Here is a 24,237-nt window from a genome sequence, read left to right as displayed (position 1 = left end):
AACCAAAATTACCCGTGTCACCTTTTACCTACATACCAGACTGGCTCATAAAATAAAGACAATGACCAGTGAGGACCACGCACCTTTGAAAAATCATCTGTACAAGACCAAATGGTCGACAATTCCGAGAACAAGGAGGAAAGAGGGCAGGAAATTGTTTGCACAGTACTTGTGAGTAAGAATCTATCTGCTGCTATATGAACTTCACTCAAAAAAAATGGGGTAAAATGCCGTTCTAAAAGCTCTTTAGAACTCGGGCTCTGGTGCTCGTCCCTCCTCCAGGTTTGGAGTTCATTACTGACAATCCTTAGATCACACAGGCGGGTGTGGTCTTAGAGCTGACACTTCACTTAGAGGGTTGCTTGTTTTGAGGGGAAAAACAACACCACAATCTTTAAGACCACAGATGTGATTTCTTCCAGTAGCCAGGCTCCATCTGATTTCCTTCACCCCACTTTGCTATAGCACTCCTATCTTCAGTCATCTCCTCATGAAGGGGGCTATCGTGTCACAAAAACTAATTGTTCTTACATTGGGGCTACAGTCAAGGAGTTCAAAACCCACTCATTCACATATCTACGGTTCAGTTTGCAGAACATTACGGGTGATGGCGGAAGCCCCAAATCCACTTGCTGGGTCCCCACATGGATTGGGTGTCCAGTGAACCCCGTGACCACAGTCTAGGAAGGTGAATGACCTCAGCCTCAGTCAAAGTGGATTTGGGAGCTGTCGTGGGGCTGGAAAGTAACACCGCATCCCGAGATTTCCTTTTTGACCCATTCTGAGTTTATTCTGGTTTCTCAATAGTTCCTGCTTTCTTTTTGATGGAGCTTTCTCTGTTTCAGTTGTTCGTTGTTGCTGGGTCCTTTTTTGCTGTTTGTCTTTGTTTGACATGTTTTTTCTGTACAGGGAAGTCAGGATGGGTGGATCCATAAAGACAGCAACTGGATGAAAAATTACTTGGGGGTACAGAAAGGGAGGTGGGAGGGAAATGGGGAGTCAACAGCAAAGAGCACAGGATGGGGGAAGAAATGGCCCAGAGTTGATACGTGGTGAGGAATGACCAATCCTTAACGCGGCTGAACTATCAAATGGTATGTGTTAATGATCTCAATGAAATGAGCTTTTAAAACATTGACGGTTGCTCTCAGTTAAATAAGAGTATCGTGAAGAGCTAACGTGCAGTAACCACGCAGGCCCAGGAGCCTGGATGGTGCCATTGGGTAAACGGTGGGCTGCTAGCTGTAAGGTAGGCAGGTCAAACCCACCAGCCACCCCAAGGGAGAAAGATGAGGCTGTCTGCTCCCACTACGATTCAGAGCCTCATAAACCCCCTCCTACAGCTATGGCTGCTGAGTCGGAATGTACTCCATGGTGTTGCGTAGGTCTCATCACCCAGACAAGGAGCCCTGGTGGCCTATGGTTAAGCACCTGGCTGCTATGGAAAGGTCAATGGTTCAAATTCACCCAGGGGCTGAAAGGCCTGGAGAAACACGCCCACAAAGATTTCGGCTTAGGAAACCTCCTGGGGTAGTTCTACCCTGTCCTCTAGGATCACTAGGAGTGGGGACCGACTCAGTGGGACACAACATGAGCCTGGCTGAAGACAGGCAGGCACAGTTCAGATCCCCACGAGGGACCTAGGGGCAGGTACTACTGCGAGACCCATTTTACAGAGCAGGAAACCGAGGCGTGGGAAGACTCAGTGACTTAGTCACAAGACAGCCAGCCTCGGGGGTGGGCTCCTAAGCCAGCTCTCCCCACAGTCCTTGAAGCACCCCACTCGGGTACCAACAGTTAGGTCCCCATGTATGCATCGCTCCTTCCCGAAACTCCCTCCTCCTGGGGCATGGCCTCACAAGTGGGGGCTGGGACAGTCTCCTGCCCACTGGGCTGCATCCCAGAGGCCCGTGGACAGCAGCCAGGGCCCCTGTTGTGGCCGGGCTGGAGGAAGGGCCTGGGGAGGCAGGCAGGAAGGGAGGTGCCTCCTCCCCTTCCCCCAACAGCACGTCCTGCGCTGAGAAACAATGTCACACTGGCCAGGCAATCAGAGAGGTGGGGGCAGGGACCAGGCCAAGCTGCTTCCAGGAGGGAGCTGGCCCTGCCGCACATGCTCCTGGCTGTGTTGGCCCCGCTCTTTCTGGATGCCAGCAATCCCCATGAGCTCTGCCATGCAGTGCTTCCCAGGCCCTGGTCTGCAAGCCTCTTCTATCAGTTCCTGCCAGACCTTGTTTCAGGTACCCCCCCAGCTGGGCAACCTTGGCCAGGGTACCTCCCTTTCCTTCTCCCTAACAAGAATAATGCGATTTAATTCCCACATCCCCAGACAGAGGGAGTGCTGTGGAGCAGCTGGGAACGGCTGGCCTTGGGTTTGAGGCTAGTTGACGCCGCCCAGCTCTCCCAAAGTCCAAAGCCAAAGTCCACCCTTTCCCTGCAGGGCAGAGTCTGAGGTGGCCTGGGTCAGCCTTTCCCCTCACTGGTCCCGTGCTCTACTGTGCCCGCCTGGGAGCCGCTGACCAGGAGGCCGTACCTTGACCCTGAATAACAGAGTCCAGCCCGCCCTGGGAGCTGAGGTGTTTCAGGAGAGTCACGGGGCAGAGACCAGCCCGAGCTCACACACAGCGCACAGCGCACGGCTTGGCTGGACAGTTCAGTTCAAGCCTGTTGGGAACTCCCAGCTGGGGAGACAGGCCTGTCCAGCGGGGCTGAAGATACAGGGGGTAGCTGGGTACTAAGCGTCTTCTGGGTACCCTGGTGGGGCCGTGGCACGAAGCCCTCGGCTGCTAACCTAAAGGTCAGGGGCTCACACCCACCAGGGGCTTTGCCTACGGGACAAAGACAGACAGAAACCCCATGATGAGGACCAACTGGAGGGCAATGGGCTGGGTCGTCTTGTTGGCCTATGTGCGGCAGGAGCCCCGGTATGGGGCTGGGTATGGAGTGGGTTACGTGGTGCTGGGCTGCTCACCACAGGGTCAGCGGTTCAAGTGCATCAGTCGCTCCGCAGGAGGACAATGAGGCTGTGTGACCTTAAAGATCGACAACCTGAAAACACCCCGGTAGCAGCTCTCCTTTAGGCTGAGTCAGCAGCGGTGGGGCTGGGGGTGGGTATGCGTTTGGTGCCTGGCAGAGCAGGAAGCTTAATTTCTCGGAACCTTGAACTCCCACCGATAGCCTTTAACCTATGGGGAAACTGAGGCCCAGAGAGGTAGCATGACCAGCCCACGTCACACAGACCATGAAAAGCAGTGGTGACAGGATTGAAACCCAAGGTCTGTATGTGTCCAAAGACATCACTGCTCTGGCACAGACTTCGTTGCTCCCTCCACCTCAACCCTGCTCACCAAGCTCCCAACGTCGCTCGACCCCAGATGCTACAGTACCTGTTAAAGAGGTCCAGGCCGCAGCCCCTGGCCAGGAGGCCATCCGGCTTTCCCAAGGGCCACACACTGTCTGAGGAGGAGGAGGAGGACAAGCCTGGGGACCAGGGCTTGAGTGTCACACTCCCTGGAATGGGGGAGAAAGGGTGAAGAAGCTCAGAGAGGGTCCTGAGAAAGGGGAAATGGGGAGACCTGAGCACACAGCCACGACAGGAGCGAAGCCCCTGGGGGCCTCGGTAGGTTGAGGTCCCCACTGGGCTCAGAGCTGCCCAGGTGCCTTCAGAGTGAGACCGTGCTTCCCCGGGGAGGGGGAAGAGAAGAGGACCTGAAAAGGGGCCTGTACGGCAGTCTGACGGGGGCTGGGCTCGGGGCCGCAAGCAGGAACCAAATGCTGGGGGCACAGGGTGGCTGCTGGCCTTTCCCAGCTTCACCCCAGCCAAAGCAGGTGCACGCCCCCAGAGGAGCCCTCCCCCCACAGTCCTCTAGAGTTACCTGTGATATCAGACATACTGCTGAAGGACCTGGCAGAGAAGGGATCAGAGGAACAGGTCAGGTGCGGCAGGCCCTCTGTGCGCTCCCTCCTGTTCTGGGACCACTACCAGGTCCCGTGGCCCCAAGTCAGGCAGGGGCCTTGACACCCTGCTTCCCCAGACTCACAGGGCCAGAAGTTAACCCTCAGGCCATGGCTGCAGACCTAGCCTGTCCCAGGCCCCCTCACCACCCCCATAAACCTTACTCTACCCCCATCTCACTCTCACCTTGGAACCTGAATGGCCACTGTGGTTCTGGGGTCCACCTCCCCACCCCCCACCTGGGCATCCTCATGTCTCTAAGACCTCCTGGTGCCTTCCAGAGAGAGCAGCGACAGGCAGGCAGTTGTGGCCACCAGCGGGCTGATGAACCTGGAGCTGGCTTCCCTGATCCCTAATCCTGACCAGAGCGGTTTCCCCTGGGGGATCCTCAAGGCTGGATTTCCAGCAGTTCTCCAGCCTGTCGTAACCCTGACCTTGGCCCTCCCAGGACTCATGGGGCCTGGTGTCCAGCATTCTGTCTGCCAAGGTCAGCAGAGAGCGGTGGCTGCCCAGACAGGGCTCTGCAGAGGGCAAGTGGAAGGTGGTCCTCCAGGGAGAAGCAGCCCTGCCTCCCCAGGTCCCTCCTGCTCCCCGGGGTAGGGGGTACCCGAGCACCTCTTTGCAGGCGCGGGGTCCTCCTCACGCTGCCGGCGTAGAATGGAGCCAGCACTGGGGGGGAAGGGCAGGATGGAAAGCCGGTTGATCTCCTTCTCGCTGTCCGTGGCCTCTTCCTGTAATGCCAATCACGGCCCAGTCACCTCAATGGCCAGCACCACAGAGACCTCAAGGACAAGGGGGAGCCCACTGCCCACACAGGGACACCCCAGCTCCCCTGGCCCCCTAGGCTCAGCACCGCGCTGACTCTGCATGGGACCGCACTTGATGTCTCCAGCAGCCCACCCACCAGTCTGCGGCAGGTGGGCGTCTTACCGAGGTGTGGGGCTCAGATCCCCCTGCGGCCACCGCCTCTCCCGCTGCATCCAGGGCCGCCAGGGGGGAGGTGAAGTCACTGAGGCTCCAGGTGCTGCTAAGGTTGGAGCACAGGGAGTGGGAGGAGGTACAGGCCTGGGAGGAGAGAGGAGGGGTGAGCAGGGCCGGCCCAGCCCAACACAGCCACCGTCTAGACCCAGGACACAGGCTCAGGGAACCAGCTGGTGGCCCTGGGCACTCAGTCTGAAGGACCAATGCAGACAAGCTAGCACGTGACAACCATGACCCCAAAAGGCAGTGAGAGCAGAATCTCTGGGTGGGGAGCACGGTTGCTCTCTGGCCCTAACCAAAAGGGGGTACCTTGGAAGAAAAGTCTAGTACCGCCTCCCAAAAACCAGGCCCTGATAACCCGGTGGACTCCCATAAACTCGATCTCCACGAGCACGCGTAGACGCAGCACCTGCTGGTTAACTGGTGACAGTCCTGGATGTGGCAGCTGGGGGCAGTGCCCGAGACCAGAGGGAGAGGGCCTAGGGCCTGGGAGGGCTAGTCAAACTCAGGGTCTGGGCTGAGAAGGCAAAGCTAAGTGCATGCCAAGTGGGTCAATGAGAAGAGGCTGTTCCAGGTAGAAGGAAGAGCATGTGCTAAGCCCCCGAGACAGGATTGTGGCAGATTCTAGGACTGATGGCACAGTGGGCGGCTAACCTCAGGATCAGCAGTTCAAAACCACAGGCTGCTATGCAGGAGAAAGATAAGGCTGTCCGCTCCTCTCATGATTTACAGCCTCGACAACCCACGAGGGCAGTTCTGCTCTGTCCTATCTAGTCAGAATCAACTGGGGGACAATGTGTGTGAGGATTAAAAAGCCAATTTGGTTGGGAATAAGGGAGGGTGGGTGTGCTAAGGGGCCATCTGATGCAAGCTAGACAGAACGGGAGCTCCAGCCCTGCTGGTAGAGTGGGGTACGTGCTGGGCTGCTAACAAGGTGAGCAGTTCGAAAACACTAGTTGCTCCACAGGAGAAAGATAAGGCTTTCTATTCCCTTAAAGTGTTATAGTCTCGGAAAACCCTGGGGCAGTTCTGCCTGGTCCTATAGGGTCACATTATGAGTCAGAATTGACTCAAGGCAGTGAGCTTCTTTGTCTGTCTGTGTATTTGTTTGTTTAGGGGCAAGCCACTCCCTCTAGAGCTGGCCGGCTGTGGGATGCTGGGCGAGCCCCTGGCCTCTGGGACAATGAGGGAACTGGACTAGCTGGACTCCAAGGAGCTCTGAGGCCCTGTGTCTATTCTGCATTCCAAAATGCTCAGCCACCTCACATGGCCAGGACACACACATGCTCGCTCTCTCTCGTTCACTCACTCACTCACTCACTCACTCACTCACTCACTAAAAGTATCACTGCCCTGGAGCCATCCCAGAAACCCAGAAGCCCACAGATTGTTCACTCCATGACATGACAAGGCATCTCCAACCCAGCCTAGGTCCTGGGGCTCCTACCAGGGCCCTTGCCTGCCTCATCCTGCCAGAGACCAGGCTGTTCCTGACTTGGGATGAGGACAATATCAAGGCCCACGTTTCCTTCCCTTCCCGGCAGGACCTGCAGGCTTCCAGCCCAGGGCTCCCCCTGAGCATGTCCTCACCCCCAGCTCTTCTCCACCCCACCCCACCCCCGCCCAGAGCTCCTGCCAGGCCCTGGGTCCTCTCTAATTCCCAGGACAAGTCCAGGACCCTCTGCTCCGACCTTCTGACCTTGAGGCAGGGGCCGCCCTGGACCCGCTGCAGCTGTGCTTCCAGCAGGGACTTGGTGCCCTCCAGGCTGGTGAGTGTGGTCAGCAGCTCATCCCGCTCCACCTCCAGGCCCCGCACCTGCTTGCGGTACTGGTCCTTCTCAATGAGGCTCTGCGAGTACTGCAGCTGGACCCGGTCCCGGCTCTGGATGGCCTGGGGGCAGGGGGCAGGGAGGAAGTTGGGGATTGGCAGCCAAGGAGCCACGCTGGCTCAGCTGCCCTGGCCTCCCCACCTGGTGATAGGGCGACAGCAGCCAGAGCTGTGGTGGTCAGCGGGGCTGAGTCTGCTCCGACTCCTGGCAACCTTCCAAGTCACCCATCCCAGGACCTCAGCTGGAGACGAGGCCAGGAGACGGGGGTGGGAGTCAGAATTTGTGAGAAGCTTTTCATCGGCAAGTATCTGCCAGCACCACCCCTGTGCAGGCCTTGTCCTAGACCCAACAGAATGAAGCACTTGGAAGTGAAGGGCACAGGGACCAAGGCAGTCACAGCCGCATAAGCACGGGTGCGTTCCAGGTACCAGATCTGTGTTTCTCCTGGGCTCCCTGCCCTACCCTAAGCCATCAGTGGACTGGGGGGCCTTTTCTACAATTCCAGTCCTGCCCACTGCTCTTGCACCCCTGAGAGATGGCAGAGCCACACATGCACACACGCGGCAGCCAGCCTCACCTGGTCCCGCTCCTTCTCGATCTCTTCCAGCTGCGCCAGGACAGTGGCCATGCGATGCTTGTACAGGTCACAGTCCTTCTGCAGTGTGCGGTGCTTCAACCGCAGGTCCTCCATCTCCTGCAGGTACTGTGGGTAGGACTGGCTGGTTGGACCACAGTGCCAGCCACGGAGCCCAAGTGTGTGTGTGCATGGCGGTGGGGAGGTTACCCAGCAGGTGACCACATTCCCATGAGAGAGACCAGGCTCTAGGGGCAGGTAGCCTTGAGCCCAATTTCAATCAGCCAGCTGGACCTCAGTTGTCCAATCCAGCGAGTGGGTAAATAATAAGCTACTTCCACTCTCCTGGCTACTGCGAGGCAGTCTACCAGCTCGCTATCCCTTCCCTGGGCTCTCCAGAGCTCCTCTGTACAGCACCCAAACAACGAGCTCTCTTCATGTGCATGTCAGCCCCCATCTCCCCTGTTGGACTGTCCCCCACATGGAAGCGGCCACCTTTGCTGTGCTCGCCGATGTACCCCTGGGCACCCAGAACATTTGATTAAGCATTTGAGGATGGGTGAATGGCTACTTCTTAGCACAGGGTCTGGCACCCAGTAGGTAGCTCAAGGATTCCTACGCAGGGGCTGGGCTGCTAGCAGAAGGAAGGTGGGGGCCGTCAGGTGGGGAAGGGGCACGGGGAGCGACCTTGTCCCGCAGCTCCTCCGCCCACTGCAGCTCCCCCTGCACAGCATGCAGCTTCTGGCACAGCTCCTGCCGGCTGTCCTGTGCCTCGCGACAGTCGTGCTCCAAGATGTCCAGGAGGATGCGCTCCGAGCCCGGGGCTCCCGGCCGGCCTGCCTCCTAGGGGTCAGAAGTCAGGGCTGCATTGAGTGTGGGGAGGAAAAGGGAGCCGGAAACCCTGAGCCCTGTGCCCTGTCCCACCAGGCCTTGACCTGGGGAGACCTGGAGCTGCACCAGCCCCACCCAGCCTCCAGGAAGCATGGGGACCCGTGATGCAGGAGGGTGTGTGCAGGAGGGTGTGCTCCTAACAAGTTGGGTCAGGACCATATTTTTAACTCGATCCAAGCCCTGCTCTTTCTTGGCCCCCACCCAATGCTTAAAGCTAGCAAAAGGGCAGCCCATCCCAAAGCTTGAGTCTGGCCCCGGAAGTGGCCCCTGGGTCCAAGGACCAGCCCCCAATCGCACACCCCAGCCAGGGAACCCACAACCGCACAAAATACAGCAGGCCCCCACTTCCCAGGCCCCCACTTCCTGGGTTGGTAAGAGGAGTTCTGAGCAGGAGGCAGGCCTGCCAGGCCACCAAGCCAGGTTGGGTCACCCAGAGCTCAGGGGGCTCTCAGATGGCTGGCACCCATGTGCATCAGAGTAGAACTAGGCTGCTATTTGGGGGAAGGAGCCTGCCATGTCTTTCTTCCCCAGCACCTCGAGGTCCAGCCTCTAGCTGCTAGCCTTCTGTTTCGAAACTGAGCACTTAACTGTTTGTACCACCCAAAGACTCCTCCTCCAGGGTCACAGACTACCCAAAAAACCAAAGGAAAGCTGGGGACCCTCGTGCCAGAAAAGCACTCACGCACAAGAAAGGAGGTGTATAGTTTCTGGGGATTCAGAGACTTCTGAGAGGCGGACCCCAGACTCGGACCCCAGACCGGAGAGGGTACACAGCGGGATGCTGACCAGACCTCAGACCCCCCACTTCTGGAATCCTCACCTGTCCAGGCCTTAGGGAGATGGAGTAAGGAATGGGAGGAGCCCCAGCAAGCACCCCCAACACCCCACCTGCCACCCAGGTACCTGCCGCAGGCCCTCCTGCAGCTCCTGCAGGGATGTGGTCAGTCGCTGGTTCTCTGCCCGCAGCTCCGAGACCAGGTCCATGCCCTCTGGTTCCCTCTCCTTCTCCTCAGCCCCAGGGTGCGGCCCCCGAGTCCTGCGCAGCAGGGTGCACTCCTCCTCCAGGCGGCTCACCTTGAGCTTGAGCTGATCCACCTGCAGCCCAGGACAGGGGTCAGCCCGGGGGACACACTAGCAGCCACCAGCTGGGCCAGCTCCCTCACTCCTCCCAGATTCCTGAGGGGCCAGAAGAGGCATCCTCCCCCAGACTGAACTTTGGAGAAGGGACAGCCTGGGTGAGCACAAAGGGAGGGTGGGTTGCAGCGAGGTCAAGGACACCCCGCTTCAAGGACTTGGGGGTGGATAGGATATGTCACAGCAAGCTTGCCTGCCCAACAATCCTGCAGACCCCAAGGCTGCCTGGGTTTTGTTTCCTTTTTCTAACTCTTCCTGTCACTAACAGGCACTGGATACAAAGTTGCATTGCAGGGCTACTGAGCGGGGCTGAGGATGGAGAAGGGGATCCCAATCAGGATATAGTGGGATTAGAAGATGCAACAAGAAATGCTGAAGGGAAAAATCCACATGTTCAGAAACCCACGTGGAAGGGGCGCTCAGGATGCTGTACCGGGAGGCTCGCCTGAGCCCACAAGTACCTGTACCTGTACCACAAGACCCCCAATGAAGCGCAGCGAACTGCCCAGGAGAAGAAGGAGCGGCTCCGGCGTGCTCAAAGAGAACTGCCTGATTCCCACTGAGTGAGGCTGTAGCGCTACATGGGTCCCTGGAGTTTGATGAGGCTGGTGGTGAAGGGGTAACCAGCCATGCGGATGATGAATATCGATGGGCAGGGCTTACAGACCCCAAGGTCATGACCACCACCTCCCGAGATCCCAGTTCCCGCCTCAAGATGTTTGCAAAGCAACCGAAACTGGTGTTCCCAGGTGCACAGCGCATGAACCGAGGCTGGCATGAGGTGGGCGCGCTGGTGCGAGCCTGCAAAGCCAATGGAGTAACCAACTTGCTGGTGGTTCACAAGCACCGTGGCATGCCAGCGGGGCTCATTATCAGCCCCCTGCCGTTCAGCCCCACTGCACACTTCACCCTTTGCAACGTCGTCATGCGGCACGATGTCCCTGACCTGGGCACAATGTCAGAAGCCAAGCCCCACCTCATTATGCACGGTTTCTCCTCCCGCCTGGGCAAGCGGGTCTCTGACACCCTGAAGTACCTGTTCCCTGTCCCCAAAGATGACAGCCGCAGGATCATCATCACCTTTGCAAACCAGGATGACGCCATCTCGTTCCGACACCACACCTAGCAGAAGGCGGACCACCACAATGTGGAGCTGACTGAAGCTGGACCTCGCTTTGAGCTAAAGTTGTGCATGATTCGCCTGGGCACGTCGGAACAGGAGGCTACCACGGATGTTGAGCGGCGCTGGCCCCCATACCCCCACGCAAGAGGGTCTTCGTGGGTGCTGACTGAGCTCTGTTTATTGGTCAGAGACGTGGGCTTGCAGCACAGAAAATGGCATTGTTACAGACTCGTGGACGTGTAGCTATGTATCTTTATTTTTTAGGTCAGTTTATTGGGACCTCGTACAGCTCTTATCACAATCCATACATCCATCCATTGTGAGCTATGGGTTCTGTAGGAGGAATCAAAATAAATCCTGTTTGCCACTTAAAAAAAAAGCTGAAGGGAAAAAATATACCAAGAAGAGGAAAAAGATGTGGAAGAAAAGTTTTTACAGTGAAAGGATGACTTAAAAACCCAAACTCCCTGCCGCCCCGGGGATCCCAGCTCACGGCGATTCTACGGGGCAGGGGAGATGTGCCCTGTGGGTTTCTGAGACTGTAACTTTTATTTTTTAAGATAATTTTATTGGGATCTCTGACAGCTCTTTTAACAATCCATACATTAGTTGTATCAAGCAAATTTATACACATGTTGCCATTTGAACCCTTGGTATCAGCTCCTCTTTTTTCCCTCCCTCCACCTCCTCACCCTCATGACCCCTTGATAAATTATGAATGATCATTTTCATATCTTACACTGACCACTGTCTCCCTTCCCCCATGGTTTCTGTTGTTCGTGCCCCTCGGGGTGGGGGGGTGGTTATGTGTCGATCATTGCAATCGGTTCCCCCTCCCTCCTCTCCTCTCCCCATCTTGCAACCTCCTGGTAGGGATATTCCCTCTTCTGTTCCTGAGGAGTTTCTCTGGCCTGGATTCCGTGTGCCGTGAGCTCTTATCTGTACCAGTGGACATGCTCCGGTCCAGGCAGAACTGAAGGGCAGGATTGGGATCATGATGTGGGGTTGAGGGAGCCTCAAGGAACCAGAGGAATATTGTGTGTTTCATCGGTGCTCTACTGTGCCCTGGTTGAGGCATCCCTTCCTTGTGACCCTTCTGGGAGGGGAAGTCCCATGGTCTACAGAGATCACTCAATGGGAGTAGAAGTCTCTTTTCTGCCACGAGCGGCAGGCGTGGTCACTGTGGGCCTTGTGGGTAGCAGCCCAACTCGGAACGCACAGCGCCTCCGGGGCTCCTTCGTCAAAGGATTCGCTGGAGGTTCGGGGTTTGCGTGTTTGTTTCTAAAATGAAATCAGGGGTTTCAATGGCATGAAAAGCTGAGCCCCGAACACTTACCACTTTGCTAACGACAGCAGGGAGGCAGGGGGGAGGCCAAGCATTGTGACTGTGAACTGTACCATGAGAAACCCCGGGGAGGGCCCGGGTGCTCCTGAGCCTCCCAGCCGTGCGATCACAGGTACAGTGACCAGACGCCCACGTTGCCCAGCTTGGTGTCATTGTCGGGGGACGTGTTTGTGATGCCAGTGTGGTTTTTTTTAAACGTAGATATTATGTATTAAGATGTGTCTCACATGCGTGGTATGAAAACCCTTCAAGGTGGGATTTATAAAACAAAAACAAGATAGGATGCAAGAGGATGCTGATGAGAAAAGGCATCAAAACACAAGGAGAAACGAGGTCCTCACACAACATCAGACCCGGCCTACAAGGGGTCTCAGGGGAGTGGGCCTCTGGCATCAAGTGGGGGCCACCTGTCCAGTCCACGGGCCGAGTATCAGGGTGTCGGAGGGGAAGGAGGGCTGGACCATGGACAGGAGGCATCAGGGGTCTGCCTCTGACTTCATGTGTCCTTGGGCAGCTCACGAGTCCACCCTGTCCCTGGGCCTCCTCGGCCATACGGGGGACGGGGCAGTGGCTCTGAGAGCACACATTTTCTAAGCTCAACACACACTGTCGGATAGCCTGGAGTCTCATCCCCCGGGAAGAAATCCTTATCAGAGCCTTGCCTGGGAACGCCTGTGTCTGCACCAGTACCACGGGGCCCTGCCAGGCCACACTGCCAAGGGCAACTTGAAAGGTTAGATGAGACTGCGGCTCGGGGGCTGTGTGTTTATCCTCCTGGTGGTGGAGCCGTGTGTGTGTGTGTGTGTGTGTGTGTGTGTGTGTGTGAGAGAGAGAGAGAGAAAGAGAGAGAGAGAAGGGGGGGAAGTTGGAATGGTTGTGCCACTTAAAAGCATGCCAGCAGTGTCACACACTTGTCCCTGCAGAGTTGGGGCCTGTCCTGTGGTGCGTACTTGCGTGGGCACAGACAGACACACACACACAGACACACAAAACAGGCCCAGTCGATCCCAGCCCGATGCCTGCCTCCCAAAGTTATCTGCAAGAACCCAATGAGGGAGCGGGTGGACAGATGCCTCAGGCTATGGTACAGCTGAGTGCTGCCAGGGGCTGACTGTCATCACAGAACCCCGGCTGTCACCAGTTCAGTCAGTGTAGAGGCGGCCCGGCTGACGTAGTGCACTCAGGGTGGAGGGCTACAAGCAGTAGCAGGTGGCCAGGAACGTGAAGCCAGCGTTGGCAAAAGTCGCCCTAGCCAGGCGTAACGGTACTGCGCTCTGACGCACCCAGGGTCTGTCTGGTGACCCCGGAGAGTCCCTGGCCGCTATTGGAAAATGGCTCACAGCCCCCACTGCAGGCAGGAGGCTGAGGCAGGCAGCGTCAGGAACGAGGGAGCCATCCGCCCCTCCTCTGCAGAGGACTCCAGAGAAATCCATGACTCCGCATTCCTTTCCCCTCACAAAATATGCTTTGTGAGCGTTGAGGCGGACAGCTAGTGAGGGCCAGCGTGGCCACACCCTCCCAGCAGGCTGCAGCCGCATGCAACCACAGCCGCCTTGCCCTCCCCTGGGGGAGCAGGGGACAGGGCACCAGGCGTCGGCATCGCCGCCGCACACCCAAAAAGGAGGATGTATTTAATCCTGGCGTACAAACTCACTTAGCACAAAATTACAGCGCACGTGCCTGAAGTTTATGTTGCTGAGAAATACCAGCTCATTAAGTTTGCACCTTATAAAACACGGTATTAAATCCCAGCCACAGGCACACCTGCGGGATGCGGGGTGGGGGGGTGGGGGCAGGCCCAAGCTGCTGAGGCGGTGCCGTCAGCTGCTGCGTGAAGAACCAGCTGCCGTGCCTTTGTTCGTGTGTGGCGGCAAAGCTCCAAGAAGAGAAGGCCACTGTTCCGGGGTGATGAAGCCCACCGAGACAGGCCCTCCTCCAATTCAGCAGTGTCCCCACGGAGCCCCCTCCCCAGCTTGCTGGGGGTTCAATCCCACCCAGTGGAGGCGCCTTAGACCGAGTCATAGGCTCAGCAACCCTGCAGAGCCGCTGCTCCTGCTTCTCCACCCTGCCCGCGGAGCTGAGTTTGAAGGAGAGGAATCTTATCGATTCATTTCATATCATTTTCTCCCTCATCCTCTTCCCTGCCCCTCCCCCCCCACCCACACACACACACTCCTTCCGCAAAGAGAGATGTAGCCCTTGTGTGATTCTAGAAGCAGCCTAGCCAACCCCCAGCCAATGTGCTCTTCTGACGTCCAGAACAGACCCTGGGCACCCAGCACACTCAGATTCTCCCCCCAGGGCATACCCTGACCCCCACCAGTCAGGCACCACCTCAGGGGCCTCAGCTTCCTCATCCATAAATGGAGGGTATAGCAGCACCCCTCCTCCGACCCCCACGACCTGGGAAACTTATGAGGGTCATAGCACCCTTGGGAAGCTCACTTCAAAGAAGAGGAAACTGAGGCACAGGGAGGAAATCCTGGCCCGTGTCACTGTCCAGTCACCACAGCAACAGCCTGGACCCTGAGCCTGATGGCCACTGCGGCCCTCAGGCGACTTCCACTTCACACCAAACACCACACCGACGACCCCCCAGGCAACAGCCTCACATGCGCCTCTGCACCCCAAACTGCCTACTTACCCCCTCAAGCAAGATCAGCGGCCCGAGCCCTTCCACAGTCACCCCTAGCGCCGGCTCATTTCTCCCAGACACCAACCTGCCCCACATGGACACAGCAGTGTGCCCACTGTCACCGTGGTCACACACCGCAGCCACTGGCCAGGCTGCGGGGGAGAGGAGCAGGGCTACACATTCCACAGCCCCCAGAGTGGAGCTCATACGTCACTTTTCCCTTGGCACACACTCGCTCATTAGCAACCTGGGGCAACTCCCCACGACAGTACATACCACACTCCCCCACGCCAAGGCCAGTTAGCCCAATGAGTCCAGCCGGGTCGGGCCCAGCTTCTAAGAGACCGGGCCCCACTTGCTGTCCAAGGGGAAGGAGGGAGAGTCCACCCCCCGGAAAGGGAGCGAGCAGAATGACGGCCCTGTTAGCCAGAGCGGCACCACGAGGACCCGGCTCAAATCGGGGCTGTGCCCCCGGCGCTCTGCACGACCTGAGCAAGTCCCTTCTGTGTCTGCGTGGACTGTTCAGGGAATAGCATGCGCAGTGAGGAGGCGAGGCGCTGCGTGGAAACGGCGTGGCGCGCAGTCAGCCCTGGCTGATGAACCCGTCCACAAGCCCGGCTAGTCGCCACACACATTTTGGGCTCCGGGGACGCACAACCAGGGTTTCTTAACGCAGGCCCCTGGACCATTTGGGGCCGGATGGTTTTGGGTGGTGGAAGGCTGTCTTTTAAAACCCATGGGATGAGTAGGCACAGCTCTGGCCTCTCTTTCAAGGTGCTGGGTAGCACGGTCCCCTCCTCTCCCCACGGTGAAAACCACACGTTTTCAGATATGGGCAAATGTTTCCACGGGGCAAAACGGCTCCAACTTGGGAACTGCTGTTAAACACCAATGAATGTTAGCAGCCTCCCCATGTTACAGACCAGAAAAGCGAGGCGCAAGGGACTTGCTCCTAGTCCAACAACCAGAACATGGTGACTGTGGGATATGAACTGACCAGTCAGCTTGGAAAAACTCAGACTCACTGCCTGAAGTCCATTCCGACTCATAGCAACCCTAGAGGACAGGGTAGAACTGTCCTGGAAGGTTTCCAAGATGGTAACTCTTTACTGGAATAGAAAGCCTCATCTCTCTCCTGTAAAGCGGCCGATGGGTTCGAACTGCTGACCTTGTGGTTAGCATCCCAATACATAACCCGCCACGCCACCAGGATTCCATGAGTGGGCTACTATAGCGCCATTATTTTCTGCAGAGACTTGCCCCTCTCTGCCTGTCCACCCACCCACTCAACCAGGGCTTACCGCCAGCTGCAGGTCCCGGCTCCGGAGCACAGCCGAGTTCTTCTCCTCGCTGAGCTGTGCCAGGCGCATGGCGATCATGTAGTTCTCATCCTTGAGACGCAGCAGCTCCAGGCTGCCGGCTTCCCAGTCCTCCCGCAGCCGCTGGCAGCGCTCCTGGGCCTGCTGTTGCTCCCGCAGCCGCTGCTCCAGCCCTGCCCGTTCTTCCTCCAGCAACCGGCCCCTGGCCTGCAGCTGCTGCTCCCGCTGCAGTTGGCCCTTTCGGGCCTCCCGCAGTCGCCGCACCTCTGTCATCAGGAACTGGGTCAAGCCCTCGGGTCCCTCTTCATCTATGTGGTTGGGCGTGGAGGGTTTGCAGGAGACAGGAAATCCAGGTCGGGTAAATGAAATGCAAGGGGATAGCAGACGTTACAGAAAAACACAAACCATAGACATGCTAGAAGAAAACTCTGGACTATGTTTTCATAATGCTGAGGGTGGGGGAGACCTTCCTACACAGGCCACAAAATCCAGGAGCCCTCAACGATGGGCAAATCCCTAATCCATACGGGCGGAAAAAAGGGAACCTCTGAGTGATGACAGATACAATCAACAAAGTTAAAAGACAACGATGGAGCCAATGGAAACATTCATAAGATATAGAACAGAGGCTCTGTCACTTACAATCTATAATATAAAGAGTGCCTACAAATCAATAAGGAAAAACGGTAAGCAACCTAACAGCAATAGGCAAAAGCTATCAATATCTCACAATATAAATGTCTAATCAACAAAGGAAAATATGCTCACACTCCTCAGCGACGATAGCAATAGCCACTAACGTTTGCTGACTTCATCCTCTGCGTTAGATTCATGAACACACTTATTTAAGCTGCATGCCAAGGCTGTAAGCGTAGTACTATAGTTACACCCACTTTGAAAGACAGAAACTAAGACTCAAAAAAGGTCATTGGCCCAAGATTCGCTAGCCAGTAAGCAGTGAACTGCATCTCTCAGGCACAAATTTAAAGCAGTGATACATATTATATTTTCTTATACTGGTCAAAATACTTTCAAGTGATACTCAGTTTATAAGAATAGAGCAGAGGAGGCTCTCACACACTGCTGGTGGGAAGTACATTGGTTTCACATTTAAAACACACATACTCATGAACTATACTTCTCAGCATCCCTGTTATGGTTAATATTATATGTCACTTTGGTCAGGCTTTGGTTTGGCGATCTGATGTAAAGAGTTTCCCTGGGGGCTGGTTTCCATCCAATATAGGAAGATATGCTGGCCAAGCTCCCTTGAACCTGTATCCAACTCATCATCTGTAAGGGGATCCTCAGTGCTGGATTCCCTCAACCCCATCTATGAGTCTACAAACGCAAAGAAAAAGGGGTCTCTCCTAACTCTGGCAGCAGTGCAGAGCTGGGGGAAGAAGCGCAGGGCTGCTTAGAAGCCCTTTTCTATTTCTCTTGAGCTCTTCTTTAACTCGCTGCCATTGAGTCAGTGCTGACTCACAGCGGCCCCCTGTGGGTTTCTGAGGCTGCAGCTGTTTACAGGAGTAGAAAGCCCAGTCTCTGCCCCCTACCCCCAGGAGGTACAGGTGGTTTGGGTGTTTTCGAACTGCTGACCATGTGGATAACCTGTCAATTTCCACATGTGTGTGCGTTTTATCTTCTGATGCTAAAGTCTCCTGCGGTGTTTGACTATTTTACACAAGAAACATATCCCTAAATCGGAGTGAGTGCCCCCAATACATATACGTCTGAGAATATTTGTTTTTTGAGGAAGAGAGTCAGGTTAAGCCTGGGGGCCAGCTGGGTTAGGACGCCAGCCTCATGTGCCGTGAGACCTTGGGCAGGCTGCATCAGCTCTCTCTGTGCCTCAGTTCCCCCTGTTTGTTAAGCAGGCATAATGGGAGTGCCCCCCAAAGTTGGGGTGAGGAGCCTCACCCAGGATCATGGAGCAGCGCTGGGCGGCCTCCTGGCCGGTCAGCAGGGTGAAGTGCTCAGGGTAGTAGAACTCCAGGGCTTCCAGGAAGGCCTCGTAGCCCCTCTTGCCCCGGCAGCGCAAGATGTCCATCAGGCGGCCTGGGGAGTATTGGTAGAGAATCAGGATCACCAGAGGTCAAGGTGGGGGCTCCCCCCACCACCACCTGGCCACTTCTTCCCTGGGGGCCTGCATTCCCTACATTTTTATGTCAATGACACACAGACACAGGGGCCTGTTTGAACACATCAGGGAGGGGAGCTGTCTGCATAGCCAGGAGATCCCTGGGGGCTCTCTGGCTCTCTCTCTCTCTCTCTCTCTCTCTCTCTCTCTCTCTCTCTCTCTCTCTCTCTCTCTCTCTCTCTCTCTCTCTCTCTCACACACACACACACACACACACACACACTCACACACACCATGTGTCAGAAAATGCAGCCTTGGACCCAGCCTGTGACGTTAACGCACAGCACAGAGAAAGCCCCATTCAGCCCCAAAGCAAAGAAGTATTTTTCTCTCAGATGCAGAAGGCATCCTCAGACCGACAAACCTGTGCGAGAGGGGCTTGGGTGACCCCGAAATGACTTGGGGCACTTGAGGAAAAAGGAGCCCTGGAGGGTGTGGGGCCCAGGAGGGGGGGAGGCAGACAGAAACCAGAGGATCAGAGGGTACGGCGGCCACATGCAAGTCCGGCTCTCACGAGGGCCCAGGAAGTGGGCAGAAACCCCCAAAGGCAGGCAAAACCCTGGCGCCAGTGTGGGCACGGAGTTCCCGCGGGGCAGCTGGCTGGTGGGCACAGCCAGCCTGCCGGCCCGAGACAGAGGTAGCGCCGGCGGCCCTGGGAAGCTGACCCCTGGTCTCGCTCCAGGGCGGCCACGGGAGGACAGCCCGGCCGGCCCTGCAGTGGGCGCCCGGCTCACCGGTGCGGTTCACGCGGCACGGGAAGCGGTAGGTGCTCAGGACCTCCTCCTCGTCCTGCTCGTCGATGACCCGGCACTGGCGCAGATACGGCGTGAGCTTGGCTGGGTTCAGGGCGCGCGTCAGCTTGTGCCGGACGCCCTCGATGCGCTCCCACAGCGCGTCCTCCTCCGCCTCGGACCCCGAGCCCGCGCCGGCCTCCTCCACGGGCTCCCCGGCCTCGGCCCGGCCCGGCATGGCCGCGTCCTTGGGCTCTGCGGGCGGAGGCGCGCGGGGATCAGCCGGCTCCGGGGCCTCGGAGGGGCGTCGCCCCGCGGCCCCTGCCCGCGCCCCGCGCCCCAGACTCACCCCGCGCACCGGACTCGCCCTGCGCCCCGGACTCGCCCTGCGCGCCGCCGCCGCCGCCGCCTCGGGCTCCCGGCTCTGCGCTCGGGCGGCGGCTCCGCCGGCGCAGGGGGGCGGCGCCCCCGACTCCGCCCCTGTCCCCGAGGCCACCGGGGCTGCCCGGGCCGCCCCACATCGCCGCCGAGCCCGGGCCCGCGTCCACCGCCGCTGTCCGCAGGTTCGCCCGCACGCCCGCCCCCGGCCGTCCGGCCGCGCCTCCCCCCCGCTTCCTGTTTCCCGCCGGCGCTCCCGGCCCGGCCCGGCGCGGCGGGGACCCCGAGCCCGCCCACACCTGCCGGCCCGGCGTCGCGGGGCGGGGCCTGGAGGCCGGAGCCACCTGGGGACGCGCGCCCGCTCCCCGGGCCCGGCGGGCACTGAGTGCGGGCGCCCGACTACGCCCGACCGCACGGACTCAGCACCAGCCCCGTCACCCCAGCTATGCATGCACCTGGCGAGCGCGCGCGCGCGCACACACACACCAAGACCCCCCTTCACCCCCTGCACTGGGCGTCGGGTTCCACCTGCTCCTTCCCCCAGGAAATGACCATCCAGACCTCCCTGTTTCAGGAACCCCTCCCCACGGCTGTGGGGAGTCCTGCCGGGAGCAGAGAGACCTAATCCCTGCCTGGCTGCTGCCCCCCTGGCGGCCAAACTGACCTCAGACCAACCCCTGACTGGGCAGCACAGGGCAGAGGTCATGCCTACCTGTTCGGAAGGGAGAGTCTGCTTCCAGGCTTCCATGGCTCACTCTTCTCTATAAAGAAAGCCCCCGCGGGGAACTTGGGGATCAGGAGCCTGAGATTTCCCCAAAGAGGTTCCCTCTGACCTCAGAGATGCAGGGGTAGGGGTGGGGGGAGGGGTTCGATGGAAATTCGTGATTGCTTACTCTGATGAGGGTTGTGGCCGTGTTCCTATCTGCCGGCAAGAGATTCCATCTTGCGGGGCATTAGATACTGCCCACAGCGTCTGCTGGATGGAGGTGAGGGGCAGAGGGCACGTCGTGCACAGGCGGGAGGCCCCCCCAAACCCTTTCCAGACCTGCTGAAGCAGCTGCAGGAGGACTGACACTCCCTCCCCACGCCAAAAAAAAAAAAAAGTTGGTTCATTAATTGTGACAAATGCCTCCTACTAATGTAAAACGGTAATGAGTGGGGAAACTAAGAAAGAAAGAAAAAAGTAAGCGTTTTCCACGGGCAGAGGCTCTGAGAAGTCCTGCGATCAAGACACGGCCATTCCCTGGCCTCCTGAAGCCCAGAGGCTCTTTTGTTTTTGTTTTTGTTGTCAGCGGGAGGGAGCAAGCAGCAAGCGCAGATTCCTCAATGCACAGAGGAGGAAGCAGGGGCGCAGAAAGGGCAAGACACTTGTCTCAGTGCACAGTGAGGCGGCCAGGGTGAGGTCAGAGCCCGTCCCTCCCAAGCTCTGAGGGACCTGCCACCCACCCACCCATCCACCCACCCACCCACAGGCACCTCCCCTTTCTGGACCTCGGCCGCCTGCTGCCCTCCCACAGGGAGCAGCTCCTCCCGCCTGCCCCTTTGTCAGCGTTGTTCTCTTGGCTCGGAGAGCAGAATGGAAGCTTTGGAAAAGGAGTCTGCGGTTAATCATTTTCTCATCAAGAAGCCTCAGCAGGGCCTGGAGATAAGGCAAGGAAACAGAGGGACAGCAGATAAGTGAAGGGGAAGTGAGGGGCGCTGGGTGGGGCTCAGACCCGTGGGTGCCCGTCTCTCCTGGAGAGGTTGTGCAATTGCTATGGTCACCACACTCACCCTGACACACACACTCACATGTATCCACTCACACACAGTCTCTTTCTCACAAGACAATACACAGTCATACACACACTCACACAATCGCACACTTCCAGACACACCTACCAGGGTCACACACATTCAGGTATGGCCACCCCCACATGGCTGTGCCCGCTCCCACACACAGACACGCATCCGGCCACATACACTTACACTCATTGGTGGTCACACACTCCCACTGGCTCACCTGCTCAAGGACACACACCCGCAGGCACACGCGCATACTCACACAGGCTCGGGCTCACGCGCGTGAACACCCAGTAGCACACACACAAACACATACTTGCCCGCTGTGGCCATTGAGCCGGGCGAGGGCCCTCCCAGTGCGATGCGGTGGGTGAACCTCTATGTCCCCGGCGCCCACAGAACGAGGCTGGAAGCCGGTAATTGAGCCTTACCTGAGTTATTGTGCTCTTGTGGGTCTGCTGCCTTCATCTTTCACCCTGCATCCATGCCAGGAAGGCAGGCGCCTGGGTGGGAGAGGAGGGGTCTGGATCTCAGAGGAGGATGTGAAGAACTCTGCCCTGCCCCAGGCGTGCCTGTGAGCATTGTCCTTCCCTAAGCTCAGGGTCCCTTCTCTGCTAGAGCCAAGGGCTGCCTGGCAACACAAAAGGTGTTCCAGGAAACCGGCTCTGGCCTTAGCTGTGTCCCTGTCTCAGTTTCTACCTCCACAAATGGGAAGAAAAACTGCCCCCTCAGGGGCCTTGGGAGCCCCCTCTGAGAGCAGACCCACAGCTGACGGGTAGGGAGGCTGAGTGGCTTGTCCCAGCCCTAGCCCTGCCATGGTAAGGATGGCAGAGGGGCCAGTACAGTGGCTAGAACTTTAGGGTCTCCCATAGCCCACCGTACCCACCTCCAGCTCCCACACGCCTCAGAAAGTGAGGCTAAGGGGCCCAGCTGCCCACTTCCTCTCCCTGCCCACTTCTGAGAGTCCTGCCCTCTTCCTGCCTCGCTGGGAGAGCCAGTTGGAGAAGCACCTCTCAGATTGCTCCCCTTTCCACCTGAAGCCCTCCACCACCACCACCACCACCACCACCACACCTCCATCCTCACCTCCCACCCCTTCCTCATGGGGCTACAGGTGATGGATAGCCCATTCCCCACTCTGCAGTCCAGGACAACTCTTTAAAACTCAATGGTCTCTCCCTTCTTAACACCTCCCACCCCACCCCCCACCCCCCACAGCAGTTCCCCACTAGAGTGGAGTTTGGGAATAAAATGCCAACTTTGCCCCCAGGTGCTGCCCACAGCCCACTCGACTCCTGCCACTTACGCTCCAGTCTCCTCTCTTCTTGGACCCTGTCTCGGCACTCCTCCTGGCTGCTCCTGCCGTCTGGGATGTTTGTCCCCAGCTCCTGGTAGGGAGCACTCCTAGTAGCCATTGGGGTCTCAGATGAGTGCCCCTCCCTTAGGACGAGACCCACACACCCCCACCCTCAGACCCCTGACAGAGCTCTCTCTACTTGGCTTCCAAGCGCGGTGCTTAAGAGCCATCTTCGGTCAGCAGGAACAGGCCAGAAATGTTCTAGAAAAGGGGTTGGCAAATTTGAGAGGGAAGAGATAAGCCTGTCCCTCACAACAATTTAAAAGTTATTCAAGAGTCATAAAAAATATTTTGTACAAACAAATGAAATCACCATGATCTGAATGATAAGCTTTGACAATTTTTCAAGTTGACTTTAGAGCCACGTGTACAAACTGAAAGAGTGGCTGGTGGCTCTCAAGCTGTAGTTTGCTTAGCCCTGTTCTAGGAGCAGTGAGACGGGGGTGGCAGGAGGGAGGGGGTGAGGGGTCGGGACCAGGACTTTGGCTTTCCCTTTGTCAGTCACAAAACAACAATCCAGTTGTCGTCTCCCCAAAATGACCTCAATCCCCACAGGAGCAGGGATCCCCTTTTCCTTTGTTTCAGGGTGTCCTGAGCCTAGCACCTTCCCGGTTTTTCACTGGCAGCCCAGCAGCTTGGCCCTTGGTTGATCTTACCCACTGGACGATACATCTGGACACCCGGTGGTGACCCTGGGCTCCCCACCCTGGCCCCCACACTGAACTGGCCTTCACCAATGTCTCGGGTTCACTTTAGGGGGCTGTATGGCCTCCTGCCAGCACTGCCCCGAGGCCTGTGCCCAGCGGGCCCCTGCCAGAGATGCAGCTGTTTCCTTCCCTCCACCTTTCCCAACCCTCTGACTTGAGGTACATGCTGCCCTTTTTTTGTTTTGTTTTTTAATAATTTTAACGGCATATACTTCACATATCATACAATTGAATCATTCATTCATATTAAGAAGAGTTGTGCTACCATCACCTCAATCAATTTCAGACCATTTACTTCTTGTTTGCGTTCAGTTTCTCCCCATCTTCCCCTCCTATGCTCCTAGGTAATTGTTAATCCAGTTACTGACTCTATAGATTTCCCTACCTTGGATTAAGTATACAGGAGATCATATAACACACAAACAGGAAGCGCGCGCGCACACACACACACACACATACATACCCACACACCGAAAAAAAAAACCTATACAAAAAAATCAATCAAAACAGAAAAGATTAAAAACTAAAGTAATTTAAAAATGGGTGGGTCAAAAGGGAGATCAAAGAATAAGGTATGACAGTTTAGCCTAGCTACACCTGCCCTAAAGGACTTTACAATGTTCTCTGAGATAGCCAGCCTATTCACAGAGGAGATTCACCAGAGACTAGATTTGATCTATGAGTAGACCCTGCAAACGGAGATTTGGCATCCACTACCATCCGTACCCTTCTGAAAACTGGGTGTTCATCATTTAAACTCTGATACCATTCCCTCCTTCAGATTTGGATTTTATTATTTATAATCCTTGGATCACACAGGGTGTTGTGTGTCTTCCTGTGAACTTAGTCGACGCCTCATTTAGATGGCTGCTTGTTTGAAGATAAACCTTTCAGACCCCACGTGCCACTTTTTCTGATGGCCAGGAACCATCTGGTTTCTCCATCTCACTCTGCTGTGGAACTCATATCTTCAGTGATCTCTTCATGAGGGCAAGTATGAGTATGTCCCAAGAACTAATTGGTCATAGATTGAGGCCACAATAAAGTGTGAGCCCCAAACCCATCCATATGCCTGTGGTTTATATGTCTCTGGATCACTTCAGAGACATCATGATCACTTTATGATAGAAAATGAGATCAATCATCAATCATCCCCCTGTGGCAAAAAGTCATTCTACTGATAGTGTCATTAATTTAATCAATGGTATAGAATTAAAACACAGTTGAGAAAAAGGACATTATACAAGTATAGGGTGGCTTCAGACTGTGTTACATGAATCATTGACTTGTACAGATTAAAGTCTTAAGTGGCTGGACACTTTACACACACAATGGGGTTGGTGATAGGACGAAACGTTT

The 24,237-nt window shown here is 56.8% G+C and overlaps 1 protein-coding gene and 1 pseudogene across 1 annotated transcript in view; one reads left to right on the top strand and one right to left on the bottom strand.

Moving 5' to 3' along the window:
• CARD10 (caspase recruitment domain family member 10) overlaps positions 1 to 19,001 on the bottom strand; it is a 30,014-nt gene extending 11,013 nt beyond the window's left edge. Inside the window, exons 1-11 of the mRNA XM_075550962.1 lie at positions 18,658 to 19,001; positions 17,704 to 17,841; positions 15,766 to 16,091; positions 9,131 to 9,322; positions 8,024 to 8,179; positions 7,340 to 7,465; positions 6,633 to 6,824; positions 4,883 to 5,017; positions 4,568 to 4,683; positions 3,873 to 3,901; positions 3,384 to 3,507 (exon numbers count right to left, since the gene is read on the bottom strand). Of these exons, the coding sequence (XP_075407077.1) occupies positions 3,384 to 3,507; positions 3,873 to 3,901; positions 4,568 to 4,683; positions 4,883 to 5,017; positions 6,633 to 6,824; positions 7,340 to 7,465; positions 8,024 to 8,179; positions 9,131 to 9,322; positions 15,766 to 16,091; positions 17,704 to 17,841; positions 18,658 to 18,892 (1,769 nt within the window). The 5' untranslated portion in view covers positions 18,893 to 19,001. The remainder of the gene's footprint in view (positions 1 to 3,383; positions 3,508 to 3,872; positions 3,902 to 4,567; positions 4,684 to 4,882; positions 5,018 to 6,632; positions 6,825 to 7,339; positions 7,466 to 8,023; positions 8,180 to 9,130; positions 9,323 to 15,765; positions 16,092 to 17,703; positions 17,842 to 18,657) is intronic.
• LOC142450535 (U3 small nucleolar ribonucleoprotein IMP4 pseudogene) lies at positions 9,786 to 10,727 on the top strand (annotated as a pseudogene).
• Positions 19,002 to 24,237: the final 5,236 nt, after the last annotated feature.

Source organism: Tenrec ecaudatus, chromosome 6, assembly GCF_050624435.1.
Source record: "Tenrec ecaudatus isolate mTenEca1 chromosome 6, mTenEca1.hap1, whole genome shotgun sequence".
NCBI lineage: Eukaryota > Metazoa > Chordata > Mammalia > Afrosoricida > Tenrecidae > Tenrec > Tenrec ecaudatus.
Note: the sequence above shows the minus strand (reverse complement) of the source record. Positions and strands in the feature narration are given on the sequence as shown.